The 23219-nt window shown below is 42.0% G+C and overlaps 2 protein-coding genes across 4 annotated transcripts; both read left to right on the top strand.

Annotated features, from left to right (window-relative positions):
* Nucleotides 1-3522: 3522 nt before the first annotated feature.
* pth1b (parathyroid hormone 1b) lies at nucleotides 3523-4026 on the top strand. The gene is made up of 2 exons (XM_021586143.2): nucleotides 3523-3602; nucleotides 3757-4026. The coding sequence occupies exons 1-2, from the start codon at nucleotides 3523-3525 to the stop codon at nucleotides 3956-3958; spliced, it is 282 nt and encodes a 93-aa protein (XP_021441818.1). The 3' UTR covers nucleotides 3959-4026.
* Nucleotides 4027-10130: 6104 nt separating this feature from the next.
* LOC110506487 (BTB/POZ domain-containing protein 10) lies at nucleotides 10131-22503 on the top strand. Of its 3 annotated transcripts, none has more exons than XM_021586130.2 (9): nucleotides 10131-10286; nucleotides 17190-17329; nucleotides 18855-19044; nucleotides 19204-19516; nucleotides 19711-19813; nucleotides 20454-20574; nucleotides 20772-20969; nucleotides 21350-21460; nucleotides 21574-22503. In XM_021586130.2, the coding sequence occupies exons 2-9, from the start codon at nucleotides 17255-17257 to the stop codon at nucleotides 21906-21908; spliced, it is 1446 nt and encodes a 481-aa protein (XP_021441805.1). In that variant the 5' UTR covers nucleotides 10131-10286; nucleotides 17190-17254; the 3' UTR covers nucleotides 21909-22503. The 3 variants fall into 3 exon arrangements, with proteins under 3 accessions (XP_021441805.1, XP_021441806.1, XP_021441807.1); XM_021586131.2 differs by lacking the exon at nucleotides 10131-10286 and adding an exon at nucleotides 16736-16867; XM_021586132.2 differs by lacking the exon at nucleotides 10131-10286 and adding an exon at nucleotides 16764-16781.
* The last annotated feature ends 716 nt before the right edge of the window (nucleotides 22504-23219 follow it).

The raw sequence follows: 23219 nt of genomic DNA on the forward strand, positions 1-23219 counted from the left end.
TATTATAGTACATTTGACTTATACAGACTTTTCCTCCACATTTTTTTTCATACCATGTTAAGGAATGATAATGTATCCATCCTTAGTGAAAACAATGTACACACACATTTAAATATAGATTCCTTTTGTTCTACTTATCTGGTTAAAAGATACAAATATAGAAAGGAACCCTGCGTGATTTGTGTTGCTGTCATTGTGACATGGGGTGACCAAAGTTAATGGTTTGTAAGCAATTCTTCACCTTAATCCCTTTCGAGTCCCCCTGCACACCACTGCAGGGGCATACCATTAGTAGGATGGTTCACATTGTCCCCACATGAAGTAATGAGAGCAAGTTGGTCGGGTATAGCACACGTGTCCAAGCCTATCCTTTCCAGCAGAGCACACAGGTAGAGAGCAATTTAAGCTGTTTACGTGCAAGATGTATAGGATTTATGGACAAACAACTCAGCCTTAATTAACAGCATTGTTCCCCGCCTCCTCCTCTTCTTCCTTCTCCTCCTCCACCTCCTCTACCTCTCACATCACACCACACTGACCCATAGCCCTTGCCTTTTGGGGGCCCTAAGTGAAGTTTTGTTGTACCCATCAACCTTCAGATTGATGGCTAGACTAAATTACCAATCTAAAAATGTTAGCTGACATGGGCTAATTGAGTGACTGTCAGTGACTGATTTTTTTTTTTTGGGGGGGGGTCCCCCTAGTGGCCGCGGGGCCCGCTTATGTAGCTTATGCGTAGTGGCAGCCAAGCCGGCAAGGTACCGCCCACTTAAATGACAGCCATCACATAAATCAACCTTTGACCTTTGAGCAGGATTCTGAACTTTTATCTGTACAACAATACCAAACAGTGACTGGATTCATGAGGGGTGGAGCAGGTGTCCTATTAAAATCAGTATTCCTATTAAACATAATATGTTATGAGAATATGTAACAAGACATTGTAAGAGATCCACCCAAGGCTACTGTAAAGAGGTCATCTTGTGACAGCTAGATATTGTTCCTTTTGTGGGACCTACTCCTTCTGGTCCTTCTGTCATGGCATAGCCATTCCTCTTCCACATTTAGAAAACCTATCTCATGGTTACCTAATGTGTCCTGTGAAAGTATGACAAGGTTATCCACCACCCATAGATCATGTAAGGCACAGGTAGGCCCAACTAAAGACCTCAATATAACAGTGGTGTTCTATGTAGCTAAATATCTTGTGCTTATAATATATTTCAAATGTATATAGAAATTATTTCTAACAGATTTTGTTGTGTTACAGCCTGAATTCAAAATGGATTAAGGAGATCTTTGTTCTCACCCATCTGCACACGATAAACCCTTAATGACAAAGTGAAAACGTGTTTTTCAAAATGTGTGCAGCTTCTGGTGGAAAGCAGACTGAAACAAGTTTTCCTCTAGGATTTTGCCTGTGCTTAGCTCCATTCCTCTTCTTTTTTATCCTGAAAAACGATCCATTCCTTACAATTACAAGCATACCCATAACATGATGCAGCCACCACTATGCTTGAGAATATGGAGAGTGGTACTCAGTAATGTGTTGTATTGGATTTGCCCCAAACATAACACTCTGTATTCAGGACAAAAAGTTATCTGCTTTGCCACATTGTTGGAATGTTTTACTTTAGTGATTTGTTGCAAAAAAGATGCATGTTTTTGAATATTTTTATTCTGTACAGGCTTCCTTCATTTCAATTAGTCCAATTGTGGACTAACTACAAAGTTGTTGATCCATCCTCCAGTTTTCACCTATCACAGCCATTAACTGTTTTAAGGTCACCATTGGCCTCATGATGAAATCCCTGAGCGGTTTACTCCCTCTCCGGCGACTGAGTTAGGAAGGACACCTGCATCTTTGTAGTGACTGGGTGTATTGATACATCATCCAAAGTGTCATTTTTAACTTCACCATACTCAAAAGGATATTCAATGACTGCTTTTATTTATTTATACCCTTCTACCAATAGGTGCCCTTTGTGAGGCATTGGAAAACCTCCCTGGTATTTGGGGTTGAATCTGTGTTTGAAATTCACAACTCGACTGAGGGACATTTGCAGATAATTGTATGTGTGGGGTACAGAGATGAGGTAGTCATTCAAAAATCATGTTAAACAATATTATTGCACACAGATGACAGTAGTTCAGGCAACTTATTATGTGACTTGTTAAGCAAATGTCTACTCCTGAACATATATAGGCTTGCCATAACAAAAGGGTTGAATACTTATTGAGTCAAGACATTTCAGATTTCAGATGTTTTTCAAATTTTTAACATAATTCCACTTTGACATTATGGGGTGTTGTGTGTAGGCCAGTGACAAAACAAAAACTAAATTGTATATATTTTAAATATATGCTGTAACACAACAAAATGCATAAAAAGTCAAGGTGTGTGAATACTTTCTGAACACACTGCATAATAGCTTGCTGCAAGATAAATTCACCTGATGCTGTGAATACCAAGAGTAAACGCAAGTGGATGCTATGCTCTTTCACCCTCACATTGCTACCTTTACAGGAAGTGTGTAGAGAGTGACGGAACTCTCTTCACTGGTCCAAAGTCTAAGTCAAGTCTGAAGTCAGAGTACAATTTAGACGTCACAGCCTGGGCACATCTCTCTAAACACATTTCGCTTTCTAATGTGTTGAAATACCAACGACTGTCTCCAAAGAAATGTTCTCCTCGCCAAAGTTACCAAGAAACGGTCTGTGGATGGGTTCCATTGAGCATTTGCTTTTGTGGTGGTCCAACAGCACCTTTTCACTTCAAGGCCTCATATACCCTTTACATGCTTGAAATAAATAAACAGCCTTGTTTCTATATTTAGATGACAGCCAGAGACAGTAACTCTGGGTAATCTGAGGATAGCAAAGCTCTGTTACGTACAGCAAAAAAAATAAAGACATCAATATCAAAAACTTTCATGACATCCCAAGTTTCTGCAGTTTGGTAGATGAATAGATAGAGGTTTAATTGAAGTAGTCCCTCTTGTTCAGTGTCATGGACAACCATGGAATAGGTTCAAAAGCAGTGTGACCAGTAGGGCTCTTGGCAGAGGTGCTGAAAGCTGAATTAGTGGTGAGTGTTGGTGGAGGTGTCGTCATGCAGATGCCTGCACTGAACGGGTGACATCAACATCAATAATGAAAGTGGCTCATCAATGACCAGGGGAGGGCTACTGTATAAAAAGGAGGGAGAGTTACTCTAAGCACTTATAAAAGACTGATCAACCAGCTAGACTGGCCCCTCCAAAGCATTATAGAAAAACATATCTAAACTTTGTGGAATTAACTCAGGCAGAAACTGGTAAGTAAAAGTTTGCAATTTGACAATCTAAAATACATTTAATAACTGTCTTAACGTTATGTTAAATGTGAAGCATTGTTTTACCACAGAGTTAAAGAGATAGACATGTTACTGACCTTTATTGAAAACAGATTACTTATAATAATGAGTTAAATAAGTTCATAGAAGATTGCTGAGACGTGTTCTTAATTTTTCAGGCAATCAATATGCTTTCCATCCGATCTTTGGACAAAATTGTTTTGATAATTGTCCTCTGCAGTTTACACACAGAGGCGAGACCAATGAGGTAAGTTGACCGACTTAACTGTCGAAATGCAATTTTGTGTGTTGCATTTCATACCATGGTTTATTCCTCAATGGCATTTCATTTCTTTGTTGTGTCCTGTATTCTAAGTCACCTCAATTAAAACGGGTTGCAATGGTTATTCTCTGACCAACAGAAAGAGGTCCATCAGTGAGGTCCAGCTCATGCACAACGTGGGAGTACACAAGCAGGTGGGGGAGAGACAAGACTGGCTTCAGCTGAAGTTAAAGGATATAATTGCAGCCTCACACGCCAAAGCACAACAACATGGACAATCAGGGAAGATCCGGAGTCTGCTTCCTGATGATCTCACAGGACTGAGCCTGTATACAAGTTAAGCCTGAGTACTCAGGGTTTGTCTTCTTTTCAGTCTTACACAAGTAATACCTCGTAAAAAAACAGTTGAAATTTCACAAGTTTCATTGTGAAACTCATTTTAGTTTTAGATATTTTCTAAATTATTATTCTAATTATGTTTTTATTAATGTATTTACTATTTATTTATTTATATTTTTTATTTATTTCCTGTTTTTTCTGCATTTGAATTAACAAGACATTTTGTTAATGACCACTACCTGGACTAAAGCACACAGAACAGTATATATTTTTTTATACCACTTTACCACCTTCACCTCTTACTACACCGGCCCTGACACTCGTTGGATGTGGCAGGGCTTGAAAACTATTACGGTCAACAAAGGGAAACCTAGACTCGAGCTGCCCAGTGACGCAGGCCTACCAGATGAGCTAAATGCCTATTATGCTTGCTTCAAGGCAAGCAACACTGAAGCACGCACGAGAGCACCAGCTGTTCTGGATGACTGTGTGATAATGTTCTCGGTAGCCGATGTGAGCAAGACTTTTAAACAGGTAAACATTTACAAAGCCGCGGGGCCAGATGGATTACCAGGACATGAACTCAAAGCATGCATGGACCAACTGGCAAGTGTCTTCCATGACATTTTCAACCTCTCCCTAACTGAGTCTGTAATACCTACATGTTTCAAGCAGAGCACCATAGTCCCTTAGCCCAAGGAGGAGAAGGTAACCTGCCTAAATGATTACTGCCCCGTAGCGCTCACGTGGGTAGCCATGAAGTGCTTTGAAAGGCTGGTCATGACTCACATCAACAGCATCCTCCCGGATACACTAGACCCACTACAATTCGCATACCACCCCAACAGATCCACAGATGAGGTAATCTCAATCGCACTCCACACTGCCCTTTCCCACCTGGACAAAAGGAACACCTATGCGATAATGCTGTTCATTGAAGACAGCTCAGCGTTCAACACCCTAGTGCCCACAAAGCTCATCACTAAGCTAAGGATCCTAGGACTAAACACCTCCCTCTGCAATTGGATCCTGGACTTCCTGACGTGCCGCCCCAGGTGGTAAGGGTAGGCAACAACACGTCTGCCATGCTGATCCTCAACACTGGGGCGTCTCAGGGGTGTGTACTTAGTCCCCTCCTGTACTCCCTGTTCACACACGAGTCGTGTTTGCGTAGCCAAACACGACTCCAACACCATCATTAAGTTTGCTGATTACACAACAGTGGTAGGCCTGATCACCGACAACGATGAAACAGCCTATAGGGAGGAGGTCAGAGAACTTCCAGTGTGGTGCTAGGACAACAACCTCTTCCTCAATGTGAGCAAGACAAAGGAGCTGATTGTGGACTACAGGAAAAGGCGGGCCGAACAAGCCCCCATTAACATCAACGGGGCTGTAGTGGAGCGGGTTGAGAGTTTCAAGTTCCTTGGTGTCCACATCACCAACGAACTATCATGGTCCAAACACACCAAGACAGTCGTGAATAGGGCACAACAAAATATTTTCCCCCTCAGGAGACTGAAAAGATTTGGCATTGGTCCCCAGATCCTCAAAAAGTTCTACAGCTGCACCATCGAGAGCATCCTGGTTGCATCCCCACCTGATATGGCAACTGCTCGGCATCTGACTGTAAGGTAGTACATACGGCCCAGTGCATCACTGGGGCCAAGCTTCCTGCCATACAAATATTAGGTGGTGTTAGAGGAAAGCCCATAAAATTGTCACAGACTCCAGTCACCCACTCATATACTATTTTCTTTGCTACCGCATGGCAAGTGGTATCGCAGCACCAATTCTAGGACCAAAAGGCTCCTTAACAGCTTCTACCCCCAAGCCAAAAGACTGCTGAACAACTAATAAAATGGCCATCGGACTATTACATTGCCCCCCCCCCCCCCCCCCCCCCCCCCTCCATTTGTTTTGTACACTGCTGCTACTCGCTGTTTATTATCTATGCATAGTCACTTCACCCCTACCTACATGTACAAATTACCTCTAACTTGTACCCCCGCACACTGACTCGGTACCGGTACCCCCTGTATATAGCCTCGTTATTGTTATGTCATTGTGTTACTTTTTATTATTTTTTACTTTAGTTTATTTGGTACATATTTTCTTCACTCTTCTTGCACTGTTGGTTAAGGGCCTGTAAGTAAGCATTTCACGGTAAAGTCTATACTTGTTGTGTTCGGCGCATGTGACAACGTTTGATTTGATTTGTATGTGTCAAATTACCGTTAGCAGTATCAAAAAAGGTTTGTTATTGTCTTTGATATGTCCATCTCCTTGACATTGCTTTATTTCAGTGTAAAGCACTGTTTGCTTTAAATAATGTTCACAATGAGGACCAACTTAGTTACTGTTTATACCGTTATAATCATGATGACATCACTGTTTACTACTCTCACAGAGGCTTTGTAATTTCAAAATAAGAATTCATGAAAAGCACAAAATGTAAAAAAAGATTGATTTCAATGTGAATATCATGTGAGATTATTTTTATTTGCATTAATAAATTGAATATTTGCAAAAAAAAATGGCAGGTCTACATTTGTGGGGTGGAGTTACGGGGGACTCAGTGACCCCCTGAATGAGACATGAGTCCCCCTAAATGCAACAAAGTCAAACTTTGGGGGGGCTCCAAATAATGCTAATTTAATCATTTTACTAGTTTTATATGCAATTTGTACTGCTATAGTGATACTGTAACTATTAAAATAAAAGCTTATTCCAAATGAAATGTACATCCCCAGCTCTGTGTCATGGTTGAAACAAATGTCTTCCATGTATCTACTTGTCATCCTGGGACAGTCCCGTGTCTCAGACCCTTTTCAGGTATCCCAACTTGTCTTTCTACAAAAAATGACACATCAATTAATTACGGCTACAATGGCATTCACCGAATGTGTTCATTTCAAATTAAAAAGTTATAAAAAAACGTATGTCTTTACTATTAAGCCCGTGCACATGAAGCGCCTGTACACAAAGGAGGACCGAATGTTAAGGTATAATTCACACTCTGAGTGGAAGTAAGACAAGGAGTTGAGACACTGAAGGAAGAAGAAGAATCTCTCCCTTCTCATGTAACTTAGGCTTTGTGAGATACCCTGTAAGAACCTATGTACACAAACCCCTTCAGTGTCATGAATGCAAAAGATTTGGTCATGTATCCAGTGTATGCCGAAGGGAAGAATGCAGTATGCCAGCTGAGGTTATATGCTCAAATCCAATCAAATGTGTATAGAATAACAGTGAAATGCTTACTTATGGACCCTTCCCAACATTGCATAAAGCAAAATAGAAAAATAATAGAAAGATAATAACATCTGGAATAAATACAGCTCTTCAAGGTGCAACGGGTTCTACTGGAGGTGATGGGGCGAGGCCTGTCTCTGGGGAAGGAGCTGTGCGACTGCAATACCTGCACCCCTAAGAGAACCTGTGCATGTGACTGTGGCCATGACTGGGAAGCCTGCCTTGGTGGTAAGGCCTGGTGTTATCACTGCGACAAGCACGGGCACATACTGGAAACCTGCGTGTTCCACCAGCCATGGAGGTCCGAGGCGTCGGCTGATTCGCCACCTGTTGTAGAGGCCCCACAGTCAAGCACTGTTACCGATGAGGAACTGTCCACTCTGTTCTGCGGTGTGCTCTTGGAGGAGAGGATGAGCTTTCTCTGTCTGCTGGTGAGGTCCCTGATCTACCTGTCCCTGATCTTCTGCTTCCTGCTGGAGGTGAGTCCGAGCTGCAGGCTGGGGTGCCTGAGACTCCAGTGGAGCTGCAGGTTTCTGATGCTGTTGATGAGCTGGTGGCTAGCCAGCTGCCCATGGCCAATACTGCTGAGCTGATGGATGGCGGTGGGGCGGAGTCTCTGCCGGTTGCTGAGAAGAGTGAAGAGCCCCTCACACGCTATCTCCTGAGACTGATAATACTGAGTTGTACCCTAGGCCTGAAGCTGGGGAGGAGTCTGACCCTGCCCTTGGTTCTGCTGGGTTAGTGGCAGTCAAAACTGAACATTGCTTTCCTGATTCACCTGACTCCCCTTCTCTGCAAAAGGTGACTGTGTCAAGAAGGGTGGACACGCCCTCAACAACCAAGCAGGTCAGTGAAGACCCGGGAGTGAAGCTGTTGTTCAAGATGAACAATCATACAGAGTGCATGTTCTCATTGTTTCAGGTGATGTTGCTCATTCATGTTTACCTGTGTAGGCCTACTGCAATGCAATGTCAGGACCCTGGTGAAATGTCAGCCAGCTCCTATTATGGTTCCTGTTCCTGTACATTCAGCTTGGTTATGTAAACCCCTTGTTTTTGTGTTTAAATGCTTTTGACAGCCTTCATTTCAAGGGAAGTGGTAAACCTATAACTGTTTAGAGCTTTTTCTCCACACTTCGTGTGTCAAGGAGAATAGGGAGTAAACGTGACGATTGTCATTATGTTATACGTCACATAATCTAAAGTCTTGCCTGATTATGTATGTCCAGACATGGATTAATCCCCGTTTATTAGGAGAATCACATTTATTGACTGTTAGTGATGTGGGGATATTTATCATGTGAATGTATTACCTGAATGTGTTTATATATCATTGGCATACCTTTTATTGAAGTTGATGATCAATTATGTAATTGGTAGGATTTGTGATGCGTTCTGGGTCATGGGTGTTGCTACAAGAAACATGTCTTTGCTTTGTTTGGGAGACTAGACAGACAGGTAACAGGTCGGCATGGATTGAAGCCTGGATTTTCATTTGATAGGGCTCTCCTTGATTCCGATAAGTTTATTACGTCTACTGGCTATATCCACTTGCAAATAAAAATCCTCACATAGGCAATAAAAAGCACATCTTCCTCGTATGCCTCCTCAATGTTAAAATCCTACCGCATGGTACGCTTTAGTAGAGCCTGCACCAGTGAATGAGTTTGTTTGGCATTCCATCCGACAGTGCAACCTTGGATCATAAATAACTACTCTTTATTATTTGTTGATCAGTCGGTCACAATTTAACCATGGCACATGGCCTTTTTCTTTCTCTCAAACACGGCCAATGTTTCTCGGCAACTGAAGGATCATAATAAATTGAATATGAAAAAGGTGGACTTTGTATCATTTATTGAAATGTTCATAAACTGCACACCACAAATGGAAGGAATCTGAGAAAAATGTCATCATTGTGAGTGCAGCTGAACACTTTTTGGGACTCAGTGATTTTACAGCAGAGGCCTGCAGGGAATCCTGTCGAAGAATGTTCCACCATCACAGGCCCCCGAGCCTGTAGGGATGTGACTTGAATTAGATTGTGACTGGAGAAGTGGGATGGGGTTTTAATGTGTCTATTTGTTGTATTATGTCCGGGGTTTATTCTTCAATGTTTTTTCATTCTATTGTTCACTACCCTGTACAGTAGGGGGCGGCAATACACTTTATAGGATGTAGTCCGTCTCAAACCTCAGATAAACAGTGTGTTGGAGGGAGATTCCTAGATTTGAGAAGTGTGCAGGAGGACATGAGACAAAGGAATGTGTAGTATCAGTGGAAAAAGTTGGGTGTGTAAACCTTAGGGGTACCCGTGGTACTGGAGATCAGAACTGTGTCTGGTGAGAGAAGGGCAGGTTGAGGTTGCCATGATCAGAGTAGTGCAGAAGGTGACCTTATGATAAGGCAGTGAAGAGAGTAGGAAAGGAAGATGGGTCCAGGGTGAGGGATCCTAAGATAATCCCTGTGAGTAGGCCGAGGCCAATGGAGTGATAGGAATAACATACTTCAGTAAGGTTGGGTTTTTTTGGCATTCAAGTCCATGGTTGTCAATTGTACTGCAGGGATGGAACGTAAATCACAGAGGATAGATAGGTGGCAGCTGCAGAGAAGTACTTGGGTGTACGAGATTTTACTGCCGAAGCGTTAGATGTTTTTGAATTATAGTGTCCCATCCTCACAGACTGCTGGCCTGGAGTAGGATCAGATGGGCCAAAGTAGTGGAATAGTGGTGAGGTTTTAATGGGTGTAGGGTTAGTTGGAAGGGCAACAACAAAAAAATCTCAAAGTGTAATGAATTCATTCTCCAGAATAGTAGGTTGATGCACAGCAAATACAGTAGGTGGCGGCATGCACCTATGATATTTGTTTGCGGACTGCCAAGAAGAAGAAGAAGAAACTGGGCTATATATTTATTTTTAAAATTACAGCCAAATCTCGCGAGAGCGTCTGAGCAGCAGGGACAACCCAAACCAAAATCAATTATTTTAACGGATTGGATTGAGCCTTTGAATTCCATGTATATGTTTTGTACAGGGTATATGATATTAATGCGAGAATATTTATCATTTCAAAGGTAAGACTTGTTTTGGTGAATGTAAGTGTTCACATGTTTGAGCTAGCTAGTGATGCAAACGGAAACAAATAGTGGTAATACAATTATTTGTTCATTTGATAACAAAAAAAAAGTTGAAATAGCACTGTGGATGTGTTACAGTTCAGAATAGCATTGGGGGCATACTAACATGCACGGTACAGCCTTACCCCATTTCATGGAACCAAGATCCATAGGTAAGGATGTACATTGCTATATGAATGTTCAATACATAATAGATTGACTGGTGAGCTTAATGTGGCTCATTTCACAGTGGTTTCAGAGTCCTGCAATAAGAGAAAACAGAGTTTTCTGTGTAAACTCTTCAGAATTGTAATCTGTGGATGTCACTGAGTAGGCTGATACCCCATTTCATGGACCCAAAATCCATTGGTATCAGCCTACTCTGTGACACCCACAGATTACAATTCTGAAGAGTTTATACAAATATTAGTGTAGTAGCTCATATTAGAGAACTTTAACTGTGGGAAGTCACCTCACTAGCTTATTGTGCGTATTGACATTCATATTGCAATGTATCAGCCTAATCAACTCATTTTTATTTATCACATGCTTTTTAAACAGGTGTAGACTAACAGTGAAATGCTTACTTACAGCATAGAACAATTATAGAAACATTGTAACATGAGGAATAAACACACGAGTAACGATAACTTGGCTATATACACAGGGTACTAGTACAGAGTCGTTGTTTAGGTGTACTAGGTAATTGAAGTAGATATGTACATATAGGTAGGGATAAAAGGGTCAATGCAGATAGCTAATCTGGGTAGCTATGTGGTTAACTATTTAGCAGTTTTATGGCTTTGGGGGTAGAAGCCGTTCAGGGACCTGTTGGTTCCAGATTTGATGCATCGATACCGTTTGCCGTGTGGTAACAGAGAGAACAGTCTAACTTGGGTGGCAGTCGTTGACAGTTAAAAAAAATTAGGGCCTTCCTCTGACACCGCCTGGTATAGAGGTCCTGGATGGCAGGGAGCTTGGCCCCAGTGATGTACTGGGTAGTATGTACTACACTCTGTAGCGGTGATGTAGCCGGTCAAGATGCTCTTAATGATGCAGCTATATACGTTTTGTAGTATCTGAAGGCCCATGCCGAATCTTTGCAGCCTCCAGAGGGGGAAGAGTCGTTGTTGTGCCTTTTCGGACTTTTGGTGTGTGCGGACCATGATAATTCCTTAGTGAGCTGAGCTGTAGTCAATAAACATCTTTCTTACACGGGTGTTCCTCTTGTCCAGATGGGAGAGGGCAGTGTGGAATGCAATAGAGGTTGCGTCATCAGTGGATCTGTTGGGGCGGTATGCGAATTGGAGTGAGACCAGGGTGTCTGGGATGATGTTGACGTGAACCATCACCTGCCTTTCAAAGCATTTCACAGCCATAGACATTTAGACAGGTTACCATGGCGTTCTTGGGTACAGGGATTACGGTGGTGTGTTGAAACATTACATATTACAGACTGTTGTCAGGGAGAGGTTGAAGATGTCAGTGAAGACACTTGCCAGCTGGTCAGCGTGTGCTCTGAGTACGCGTCCTGGTAATCTGTCGGGCCTCACAATTCTGAAGAGTTTACACAAGTATTAGCGTTGTAGCTCATATTCTGGAACTTTAACTGTGGGAAATCACCTCACTATTCAGCCTGTTGCTGAATCTTTGCAGCCTTCTTTGCAATATGAATGTTCAATAATGCAATGTATTTTATTTAACTAGACAAGTCCGTTAAGAACAAATTCTTATTTACAATGATGGCCTATGAGGGCCAGAACGACAGATTTGTACCTTGTTAGCTTGGGAATTCCATCTAGCAACCTTTCAGTTACTTGCCCAACGCTCTAACCACGGGGCTACCTGCCGCCCCTATGGATGTCCGGTACTTATTGATACAGCAGGAAATTGAAATGCTAACAGTTGCTGTAGTTATTTTTTTGTTTATTTGGCAAAAGACTCAAAACAAAAGTCCAGCTTCTGTGACAGCATCCACAATGTTCCTGCATTGTCTGTTGTGACAGAGATTTATTTTGGGCCTCTCAAGTAGTCTACACTTTGGACCCGTTCCAAAATGGACCTGGGGCATTCCCACTCTATGCATAAATACAATTTTCAATATAGACTGAACAAACCCGAAGGCAACTAGACCAGGGAACGTATGGACCTGGTTGGATCTAGACCCGATCCGACTGAGGGAAGCGGCAGAAAAGTCCATTTGTAAACTACTTTGTTAATCAGAGTTGATAAAGCGTGAGGGAGAAAGAGGTGCCGCTGTAGCAGATGGAGGAGTCTTGTGTGTGTGTGTACTGTGAGCGAGTGACTGGCGGAGGGAGAGACTTAAACCAAGCCGTAAATGTAATTAACTATGAAGTTGTGGCACCAAGGAAAGATATTCAGATTACTAAGTTATCATTTCCTAAAATAACTTTTCAGATATTTTCATATCTGATCCATAGTCTTCTGATTAATGAATTATTTACTTTACCTCACATTAATCTCATTCCAAACGTCGTAAATTGTTGGTTATTGTTGGTTATCTGCACGAACCCAGTCTTCACTATGAGTCATCCATACGGGGCGGTAGTGGTTAGAGCGTTGGACTAGTAACCGGAAGGTTGCAAGTTCAAACCCCCGAGCTGACAAGGTACAAATCTGTCGTTCTGCTCCTGAACAGGCAGTTAACCCACTGTTCCTAGGCTGTCATTGAAAATAAGAATTTGTTCTTAACTGACTTGCCTAGTTAAATAAAGGTAAAAAAAAAAAAGTGTCTTAAATCGTGTGTTTATTACTAAGTAATTCACAGAAATGCATATACAAACAAACAAGGTAAATGTGGTTACAAGAAATGATAGGAGAATGTGCCCTAGTGGGCTAAACCGGCATGGCGGCTTGTTAGACAAAGGGGAAGTGGGGGTCGACTAAGAAGTCACTATAAGTGATAATTATAACAATTGAAATGCTAATCCTTTGCACATGAACGCTCACTCATTCGGGAACAATTGCAATCAATCAGTGTGTCTTCTTGATCGCCGGTTGCGGTTAGAGTGGATTGTTCAGAGTGACCTTCATTCGTTTCGTTATAGAATGGATGTTTCGGCGGTTATCGTTCTTTGTGTTCAATGATACCGAATTCCTAGCTGCAGACTGGTAATTAATATCAAAGACTTGTTCTTATTCTGTCGGTATCGATAGTCAACCACGTGGTATGGTTAAATGATTCAGCAATGGTCTACAACCTTTGTCCCCTCGTTATGGAGAAAAACATGGTCTCGTGATAATTTCTCAAAGTTGGGTTTTATTCGGAATTGCAGAAAAAAGGGGCTGTCCCAGGATGTCTGACCCTAACTGGGCTCAGGGGCGGTCCTCTGATTTAGTTAACTCCAATTCCCTTTTTGAGTTTTCCTTCAATAAACAGTCCAAAATCACATTGTAAAATTGTGTAAACAGTATCATACTCACTCATTCATTTTTACACAACAATTAGATGTAAACCTCATATCTGAGGCTATTATATAAACAGCGTTATGGTAATGTGGCCACACCATCTCCCATGAGCTTCCCCAAGTTGAAAACAAACGGACCAGTTCGTAGCTGGATTCTTCACCGATCTTTTATACTTTCTCCCGAACATGAAAATTTGTTCGTACCTCAAGTTCTGTGAGGTGGGATAAATTCCTTTGTTCTCTATGAAAATGTACTCTCTATGCTGTGTCCATGAGGAATTTACGACGTCTCTCTGACCACAGCAGCCTAGTTAAAGGAGGAAAGGGGGAGGCAGGGGGATGGGCCTCGCCACACCCAAAGAGGCAACATCATGACGCCAGTTAAGATTTTGATTACAATGTGCGCATATGGTCTAGTTGTCAGTGGAATAGCCTACAATGTTTTCAGATCAGTTTTACTTGAGGCAGGGGCATACAACGCAGCATAGACATAGCTTTTAGTAGTTTAACATTTTATTTTGTATGTATTTATTCAGGTTCACAGTGTGGACCAAACCAAGGGCCCCGTACCGAACAGTTCAGTACGAATACGAGAGCCATAGGTATCAGCCTACTCTGACACACACAGATTACAATTCTGAAGTGTTTACACAACTCATATGCGCTATGACGCTAATATTTATCTTTAACTGTCGGAAATCACCTCACTATACAGTTTTTAGTCTCGCAGTAAGAGCTACGACGCTCATATTTGTGTGAACTCTTCAGAATTGTAATCTGTGGATGTCAGTCAGTTGCTACCCCATTTCAATGACCCAAGATTCATAGGTAAGGCTATACAGGGCATTCAAAAAGTATTCAGATCCCTTGACTTTCTCCACATTTTGTTACGTTACAGCCTTATTCAAATATATATCTCATTAATCTACACACAACACACCATAATGACAAATCAAAAACCGGTTTAGACATTTATGCAAATGTCAAGAAAAAAGGTCACATTTACATAAGTATTAAGACCCTTTACTTTGTTGAATAACTTTTGGTAGCGATTACACCCAAGAAGACTTGAGGCTATGACGCTACAAGCTTGGCACACCTGTATTTGGGGAGTTTCTCCCATTCTTCTCTGCAGATCCTCTCCGGTCCTGTCAGGTTGGATGGGGAGCGTTGCTGTACAGCTATTTTCAGGTCTCTCGAGACGTTCGATCGGGTTCAGGTCCAGGCACTGGCAGGGCCACTCAAGGATATTCAGAGACATGTCCTGAAGCCACCCCTGTGTTGTGTGCATTGTCCTGTTGGAGGTGAACCTTCTCTGAGGACCTGAGCACTGTGGAGCAGGTTTTCATCAAGGATCTCTCTGTACTTTGCTCTGTTAATCTTTCCCTCGATCCTAACTAGTCTCCCAATCCCTGCCACTGAAAAAAATCCCAACAGCAAGATGCTGCCACCATCAGGCCAAAGCACTCAATCTTGATTTCATCAGACCAGTGAATCTTGTTTCTCATGGTCTGAGTCCTTTAATAAGGGGCCGTTTGGCAAATTTTACTGAGGAGTGGCTTCCGTTTGGCCGCTCTAAATAAATAATAGAGGTTGACATTATTATTTTTTATGACTACCCCCTTCCTCTGTCCCACATACATACAGTACAAGTCAAAAGTTTGGACACCTACTCATTCCACGGTTTTTCTTTTTTGTACCATTTTCTACATTGTAGAATAATAGAGAAGACATCAAAACTATAAAATAGCACATATGGAATCATGTAGTAACAAAAAAAGTGTTTAACAAATCAAAATATATTTGAGATTCTTCAAATAGCCACCCTTTGCCTTGATGACAGCTTTGCACACTCTTGGCAAACTTTTGACTGGTACTGTGTATCTGTAAGGTCCCTCAGTCAAATATTGCATTTAAAGACCAGGGAGCTTTTTAAAAGCCTCATAAGGAAGGGCAGTGATTGGTAGATGGGTAATAATAACAGATCAGACATTGAATATATATTTAAGCATGGTTAAGTTAATAATTATGCTGTGGATGATATATTAAACCAGACTAAATCGTAATTCTGAACTGAGCTGCATGACAGGAAGGAAACTGTTTCAGGATGTGATTTTAAAACAGCTACAGAGTTCAATGGCTGTGATCTGAGGATGGATCAACAACATTGTAGTGACTCTACAATGACTTAAATGACCGAGTGAAAATAACAATTTAAATATACAGAATCAAAAAATATTCCTAAACATGTATATGCATTAAGGCACTAAAGTAATACTACAAAAAAAACACAGCAAAGGAATAGATCACTGAGTTAACTGCCTCCTGATTTTCAAGCATGGTGCTGGCTCCAGCATGGTATGGGTATGAGTTTTTCAGGATGAAATCCTACAGGAAAATCTGTTTGTCTGCTTTACACCAGACACTGGGAGGGGAATTCACCTTTCAGCAGGACAATAAGCCAAATCTGCACTGGAGTTGCTTGCCAAGAAGAACTGTATGTTCCTGAGTGGTCAAGTTAGTTTTGACCTAAATCTGCTTAAATCTATGGCAAGACTTGAAAATGGCTGTCTAGCTATGATCCCCAGCACCTTGACAGAGCTTGAAGAATTTTGAAAAAAATAATGGGCAAATATTGTCCAATACAGGTGTGCACTTTGACATTGGAGTATTTTGTGTAGATCGTTGACCATAAAGGACATCCATTTCAATCCCACTTTGTCACACATGTGAAGAAATCCAAGGGGGGTGTAGACTTTATAAGTATGCCCCAATTACAAATGAAGTCTATTACAGCCACAATACGATTTCAACAGATTTTTGCTTTATTTTGTCAAATTAACTAATTGTCTTTTACGATTATATAACAACATTTGGAACTTGTTTAACATGATCTAGTCCAAATATGGCCTGAGTCCGCAATTTGTATCCGTTTGCATCGCTTTCAATGGGGGACTTTTATTTTGAAGGCTGCCCGCAAATTCCACTATTGTGGCTAATCCTTGTTGTGGCCAGCTTCACATAGGTAGCCACTGCCTGGCTAGCTATACAAATATGTTTCTATTTTTACAAACATTCTAAATCATCTCTGCTATTTACTAGCTGGGACTGGTAACTAACTTAGTGCTGGCTATGTTGTGATCACAATAGTTAGCTGAGGTGCTACTGTCATCATTGTTAGTTAGTTAGCTAGCTACTTAGTCACAATTAGCTAGCTAGTAAACCACAATTAGTTTAGCTCGTATTATTCGGGATCATCGTGACATTAGCTGGCGAGCAGCTGTGAAGAGTTAGAATGCGAAGGGGAACTGCTTTTTAGTTTCGTATTCACTGAATGTATAACTAGCATCTATGTGAATATTTACAGCTTGTTTGGCTCTCCTGAATTAACCCAGTGAATTAATATCTAACTCGACTCCCTTCGTTATGTCAGATTATGAATGGTGAGTAATCTGGGCTGGATGTCTCTGCATTGGTGATGGCAGCACGTCCAGTCATATGATAGCAACTCAAGTGACACTGAGAATTGGGAACGAAAAACAACCGACCTCGCAAACTCTGCAAGCACTCGAGGTGAGGCAATTACTTTATATTTGATAGTGTGTACGGTCAGATAAAACTGACACTAACCAAGATGGTTGTCATTTCTGTGGAGGCATTTCACATCCATTTTCATGTGTATAGTGCTATAGGCGTAGTCCATCCTATTATAGGCTAGACAGATGTTTTTCAGCATAGTCACACACTCATTGTGCACTTCTTTACTTTACTATATATTGTTTTGCAAGTATTTTCTTATAAAAAGCTCTGCGCTGTTGGTTAAGGACTTGTTGGTAAAGTCTACACCTGTTGTATTCGGCACATGTAACAAATACATTTTGAATTCATAATGTTGACATTGACCATTGTGATTTCCAATGAAGGCCTGGTTACTCTTGAGCCCAACATCATAAAAGGCTACTGTTTTTATCATGGCTGTAAAGTCAGATGGGCTGTCATAACTCTCCCAGTAGTCATTATTTTAAAAGTCCACTGTCATGACAGCATGACAGCGCTATGTACACTTTATAACTACAAGTTTAAAGTGTTTGTTAATGGTCTATGCCCTTTACTGGCTGTTGTTTTGGCAGAAAGAAAGTCTTTGGCATTTCTTGGGTCATTGTAGTTCAGTTATTCTATACAGAATATATACAGAGTTCAGTCCCTAGAGAGACTAGTTACCTAACTTCCAAAGCAAACTCTTTAAAAAAACAGTCCTTATTTTTCATAACTTCTAAGAACTGGTGCAGAACATGACCATGCAAGTGTGTTTTTTGGCTTCTCTCTAAACAGGAACGTTGGCCTGCTTTTTATACTTCCATGGCTCACTGATGTGATGTGCCCTCATAATAAGGGAACAGACATTATCCTATACAACACTGTGCTTTTACTGAATCTCTGGGACAATATGTTCAATATTTCAATACTAAATGGGAAGCTATTACTCATGATTGTAGGCCTATATAGGGACGCAATCATTTTGATACTGCTTTAATGTCTTTTCCCTTTATACGATGTACCAATAGACAAGTGGTCTACCTACACTAAAAGGGATTCTGCTTTTGTGCGTGTACATTTGTGTCCTTCCATTCTCTCCAGTTAGTCTTCTTGGGTTAGATGGGCTGCTTCTATGCTGTCTGTCTTTAAAAAAATGGTTTTATTATTATTGAATATTTAAAACATACAATATACTTGCAGTGAAGCCGCTCAACAACTACATCACATTAGTAGTCATCTTACAGACTCCCATCCAGAGCGACATACGTGCTCAAGGGCACGTCGACAGATCTCCCACAAGATCTCCCACAAGGTCACAAAATCGTGACTGTGACAGTATGGCCCAGGCTGGTGTTATAATTACCTCTAGAGGTAAATACTGGTTCTAGTAAAGCCCTGGACCATACTGTCACTGCTGACAGAGGTCCTGAGTGTCTTTATGGTTACAGCAGACACAAGATTTGTGACCTTCAATCTGTAATAATACATTAGGGGAAGAAGTGTGTGAGAAGTTTAACTGCAATTAGTATTTATTGTGCTTTCTGCTCTGGACAACGCTCAGTCGCGTGCATCTCGACTAGAGGCAGACCTGGTGAAGATGAGCCTGCATGGTGCTAGTGGGGGCAGTGACCGCTCACGCGACCGCCGCCGCTCCAGCGACCGCTCCCGGGACTCGTCGCACGAGAGGGGAGAGGGCCAGCTCACCCCCTGCATCAGAAATGTCACCTCGCCCACCCGCCAGCACAACAGCGGTGAGTAGAATGTAGTGCGAACACTTTCACACAGTCTCCTAAAATAATATTTCTAAGAGAACATGGATGGATTCTAATGTTGGCATGTAATAGGAGTAGTCTGTGAGAAAGGTCAGTCGTCATGCCAGTGAGTTAGTGCCTCTCTCCCTCCACCTCCAGACCGTGAGAGAGACGGTGGCTCCAGGCCCAGCAGCCCCCGTCCTCAGAGGATTTCCCCCAGCAGCTCCAGTAGTAGCGGGGTGGTCAGCAGCCGTAATAGCAGCCTGTCCAGCACTGAGGGCTGCTTTAAGAGCCTGGGAGTGGGAGATATGGTGTTTGTCTATGAGAATAGCAAGGAGGGACTGGGCACGGGCCTGGGTACCCGCAGCATCCGGACCTCAGGCTCCGAGAGGGTCACTCTTATAGTAGATAACACACGGTTCGTGGTGGACCCTTCAATCTTCACAGCACAGCCCAACACCATGCTGGGCAGGTAGGGCTGACCTCATTGTTGTACTTTATTATGGTAAAATCATCAATCCGTATCAAGTTTTGTTTTACCAGTATGGTTATGAGGAGGAAGTCACCTACATGGGTTTTTTCCTTTAGCTTTTTTATTGTACGAAAGCTGAACAACACTGAAGTGTGACCCCTGTGAAATGTGACCTGTTTTGTGGTTTCTTGCAGAATGTTTGGATCTGGAAGGGAACACAATTTCACACGGCCCAATGAAAAAGGAGAGTATGAAGTCGCCGAGGGCATCAGCTCTACGGTGTTCCGAGCCATCCTGGTCAGTCAATAGCACTGTATTACCAAGTACAACACTCCCTTTTACTAACTTGGTCAATTATTGACTGTTTTTACTTGAAAACAATTCCTTGATCTAGCGTAGCCGTTGCTAACCTTTGCTCTTCTGAGCCACAATGGGAGGGGCAGCCTGCTACTCATAGTAATCCTGAATTGATTAACTTATTTGTTGATTGTCTGAAACTTTGTGGCTTAATTATATAGACAACATAAACATTTACTTAAGGCTATAGAGTCAACCTCAGACTGTTATTATAGAGTAGATGCCATGAGTTGTCCACTGAGGCTATGAATGTCCTGAGAACAAGTGCAACAATCAATACCACTGGCTGTAGGCTGCTGATGTGAAAATGGAGGATGGGATTGATACATGTGGGCTGTTGTTGACAAACATGGATCAATCTGGCCACAGAGGCACCGCACTTGTTTAGAAAGATGCACCATTTTATTTTTGCATTTGCAAAGCTATATCCATGCCCAGCTCAACTGGCAATAAACTGATATCTGTACGTAGGGGGAAGGGCATTGGCCATTTTGAACATTTTAGGAAGGGGGAGCTGATAGGGGGCAGTCTCTGTAATGCCTGTCTTTTGTGTTTTCTCTGTTCACTCTCTAACTGGCAGGATTACTACAAATCTGGGATAATACGTTGCCCTGATGGAATCTCCATCCCTGAGCTGAGAGAGGCATGTGACTATCTGTGCATCACCTTTGACTACAGCACCATCAAGTGCAGAGACCTCAGTGAGTACACCCCCTTTTTACCCTTCTTGACCTGGTTGGCTCAGTGAACATAAATAATAAGCCCTTGGTTTTAATATCCCTTATTAGTGATTTAATTAGGTTTCCATTAAACTGATGAAAATGTTATGGAAAGTTAGTGTGTTGGTTTGCGTCTCTGAACTGCTGTCTCCTGACTGACCATGTCCCACTGTCCCTAGGTGCCCTCATGCATGAGCTGTCTAACGACGGTGCCCGGCGTCAGTTTGAGTTCTACCTGGAGGAAATGGTTGTGTCTCTGATGGTGGCCAGCGCCCAGAGCGGAGAGAGAGAATGCCACATCGTGGTGCTCACTGATGACGACGTAGTGGACTGGGACGAAGAGTACCCACCGCAGATGGGAGAAGAGTACTCACAGAGTGAGTTAATACACACCCACACTCTCCACCCACCCCTATTTGACCTAGATATTTTGTGTGCATATTGATATGTAGACTGTCATTTTTAAATGTAAGTAGTTTTGTCCTTGAGCTGTTCTGGTCTATTTATGTTCTGTATTATGTCATGTTTCATGTTCTGTGTGGACCCCAGGTAGAGTAGTTTCGGCTTTCGCAACAGCTAATAGGGATCCTAATAAGATACTAAATACCAAAAATGTGTTCTTCCTAATTAGCCATCTCTGCTGTGGATTAAACTGTTGTTCACTTACCTAAAGGGACCAACTTAATTGACACTGCTTAAAAAAGTTGTTGATAATGAGTTGCTGTGTGTTTCACAACATTTAATTTTCTCTCTGCAGTAATATACAGTACAAAACTATACCGGTTCTTCAAGTATATAGAAAATCGAGATGTTGCCAAATCAGTTTTAAAGGAGAGAGGACTGAAGAAAATAAGATTAGGCATTGAAGGTAAGATGCTGATTTTTTTATCATGTATTTGCTGGGGTTCAGAGCAAAAATGTAAGATTTCGCTTCAGCATTGTGAACTCACTGGCTCTGTTGTCTGCGCCATGTATTGGTAGGTTACCCCACATATAAAGAGAAGGTGAAGAAGCGTCCTGGTGGCCGTCCTGAGGTCATCTACAACTACGTCCAGAGGCCTTTCATCCGCATGTCCTGGGAGAAGGAGGAGGGCAAGAGCCGCCATGTTGACTTCCAGTGTGTCAAAAGCAAGTCCATCACTAACCTGGCTGCAGCTGCTGCAGATATCCCCCAGGACCAGCTGGTCAACATGCACCCTGGCCCTCAGGTGGACGAGCTGGACAACCTCCCCAACCAGCCCCCCAGCGGACCCCAGTACAGCAACAACTACAACAACGACCCCGGTGACCCAGACGCCCCCTCGCCCGCAGTCTGAGGACTGCCCCCTCCCTGACACCTCCCTCCCCAGCGTACCGCAGCATGGAGCTAGAGGGGCATCATAACCATATTGCCTTGGCACCTCCTCCGCAGCCTTAGAGCCTCAAGGATCTGGTCGACTGTAAAAACCCGATAAGGGACTAGACTGGCAAAAGGGCATATTTCTCTTATTTCTTCAAATAAAATACTTGACCAAAGGAATTTATTTTTCTGTTAATTGTTTGAAATAAATTTAGCAAACCCAATTATTTTGTTATTATTATATATTGTTATTGTACAATGGTTATTGGGCTGTGCACTGGTGTTACTGTGTTTTCTTCCTGAGTTTTATTTCACGTGCAGTTCTGGGCATACTTCCTGGATGGCAAGACTAGTGAATACTGTAACTGTTCGGGGAATAGGTGCAGAGCGGGATGCCTGGCCATGGAGAAAAGCCTCTGATTTCATCACCATTCAGTGGAAATTACTGTTGAATTCCCCTCAGATATACTTTGAATCATGTAAGGGTTGGTTGACATCATAGAATTGGTAATGTAATGTGATTCTGTGCTCCCTAAATATTCAGCATGATATATAAAGATGTTCAAATCACATTGTATTGTGTTTTTATTCTTATCATTATGCTTATTATCCATTAATAGCACTTGAGTTGAAAGAGTTTACTTTCACCTTATCCCTTTATGTAGAGCTGATGGTTTTATTTGCCCCTCCCCCACACACACACACACATTTTCTGAGCAAAAATCATTTTGCAGGAAACACCAGTTATTTTAATTTTGGAAATCTGTACCCAAGTATTCCCACACATGAGAGACACGTGATCGTATACAATTTTAAGCCAGGTTTGAAATGGTCATGTTCTTGTCAAGTAATTATATCTGTTTGGGATTCTTGCAGTCAAATTGCAGTCTACAAATTATTTGTAATTATGTTCTGGCCCCCCGACCATCCACTCACAAAAACATCTGCCCGTCTAGTTGATGATCCCTGACGTAGAGTGTGTGTAATAGGATATTTTTAAACCATTTGTTAATAATTTCTGTGACTTGACTTCCCAACCTAGGGCTCTATTCAATCTGTATTGTGAAAGTTCAGCTTTACAGCATGATTGAAATTTAGAGGCAATGTTGCTGCATTAGTGGAGACTGTATTCATGGTAAACGCTGCATCAATTAGAAATCTCCTTTACATTTCTATTGCACAATCTGTAACGCTTCAGCGATACAGATTTGAATAGAGCCCCTACACTTTCAAACTGAAAGTTCAAAAAGTAGCCTAATACATGTGCAATACCTAGCCTGCAATTGTG

Source organism: Oncorhynchus mykiss, chromosome 26, assembly GCF_013265735.2.
Source record: "Oncorhynchus mykiss isolate Arlee chromosome 26, USDA_OmykA_1.1, whole genome shotgun sequence".
Lineage (NCBI taxonomy): Eukaryota > Metazoa > Chordata > Actinopteri > Salmoniformes > Salmonidae > Oncorhynchus > Oncorhynchus mykiss.

Bases quoted from the DNA above. Each gene is read 5' to 3' on its own strand.
- pth1b (XM_021586143.2), top strand. From the start codon at position 3,523: ATGCTTTCCATCCGATCTTTGGACAAAATTGTTTTGATAATTGTCCTC. The intron at 3,603-3,756 runs GTAAGTTGACCG...TCTGACCAACAG, and splicing joins ACAGAGGCGAGACCAATGAG to AAAGAGGTCCATCAGTGAGG.
- LOC110506487 (XM_021586130.2), top strand. From the start codon at position 17,255: ATGATAGCAACTCAAGTGACACTGAGAATTGGGAACGAAAAACAACCG. The intron at 17,330-18,854 runs GTGAGGCAATTA...GACAACGCTCAG, and splicing joins AAACTCTGCAAGCACTCGAG to TCGCGTGCATCTCGACTAGA. The intron at 20,575-20,771 runs GTGAGTACACCC...CACTGTCCCTAG, and splicing joins CATCAAGTGCAGAGACCTCA to GTGCCCTCATGCATGAGCTG.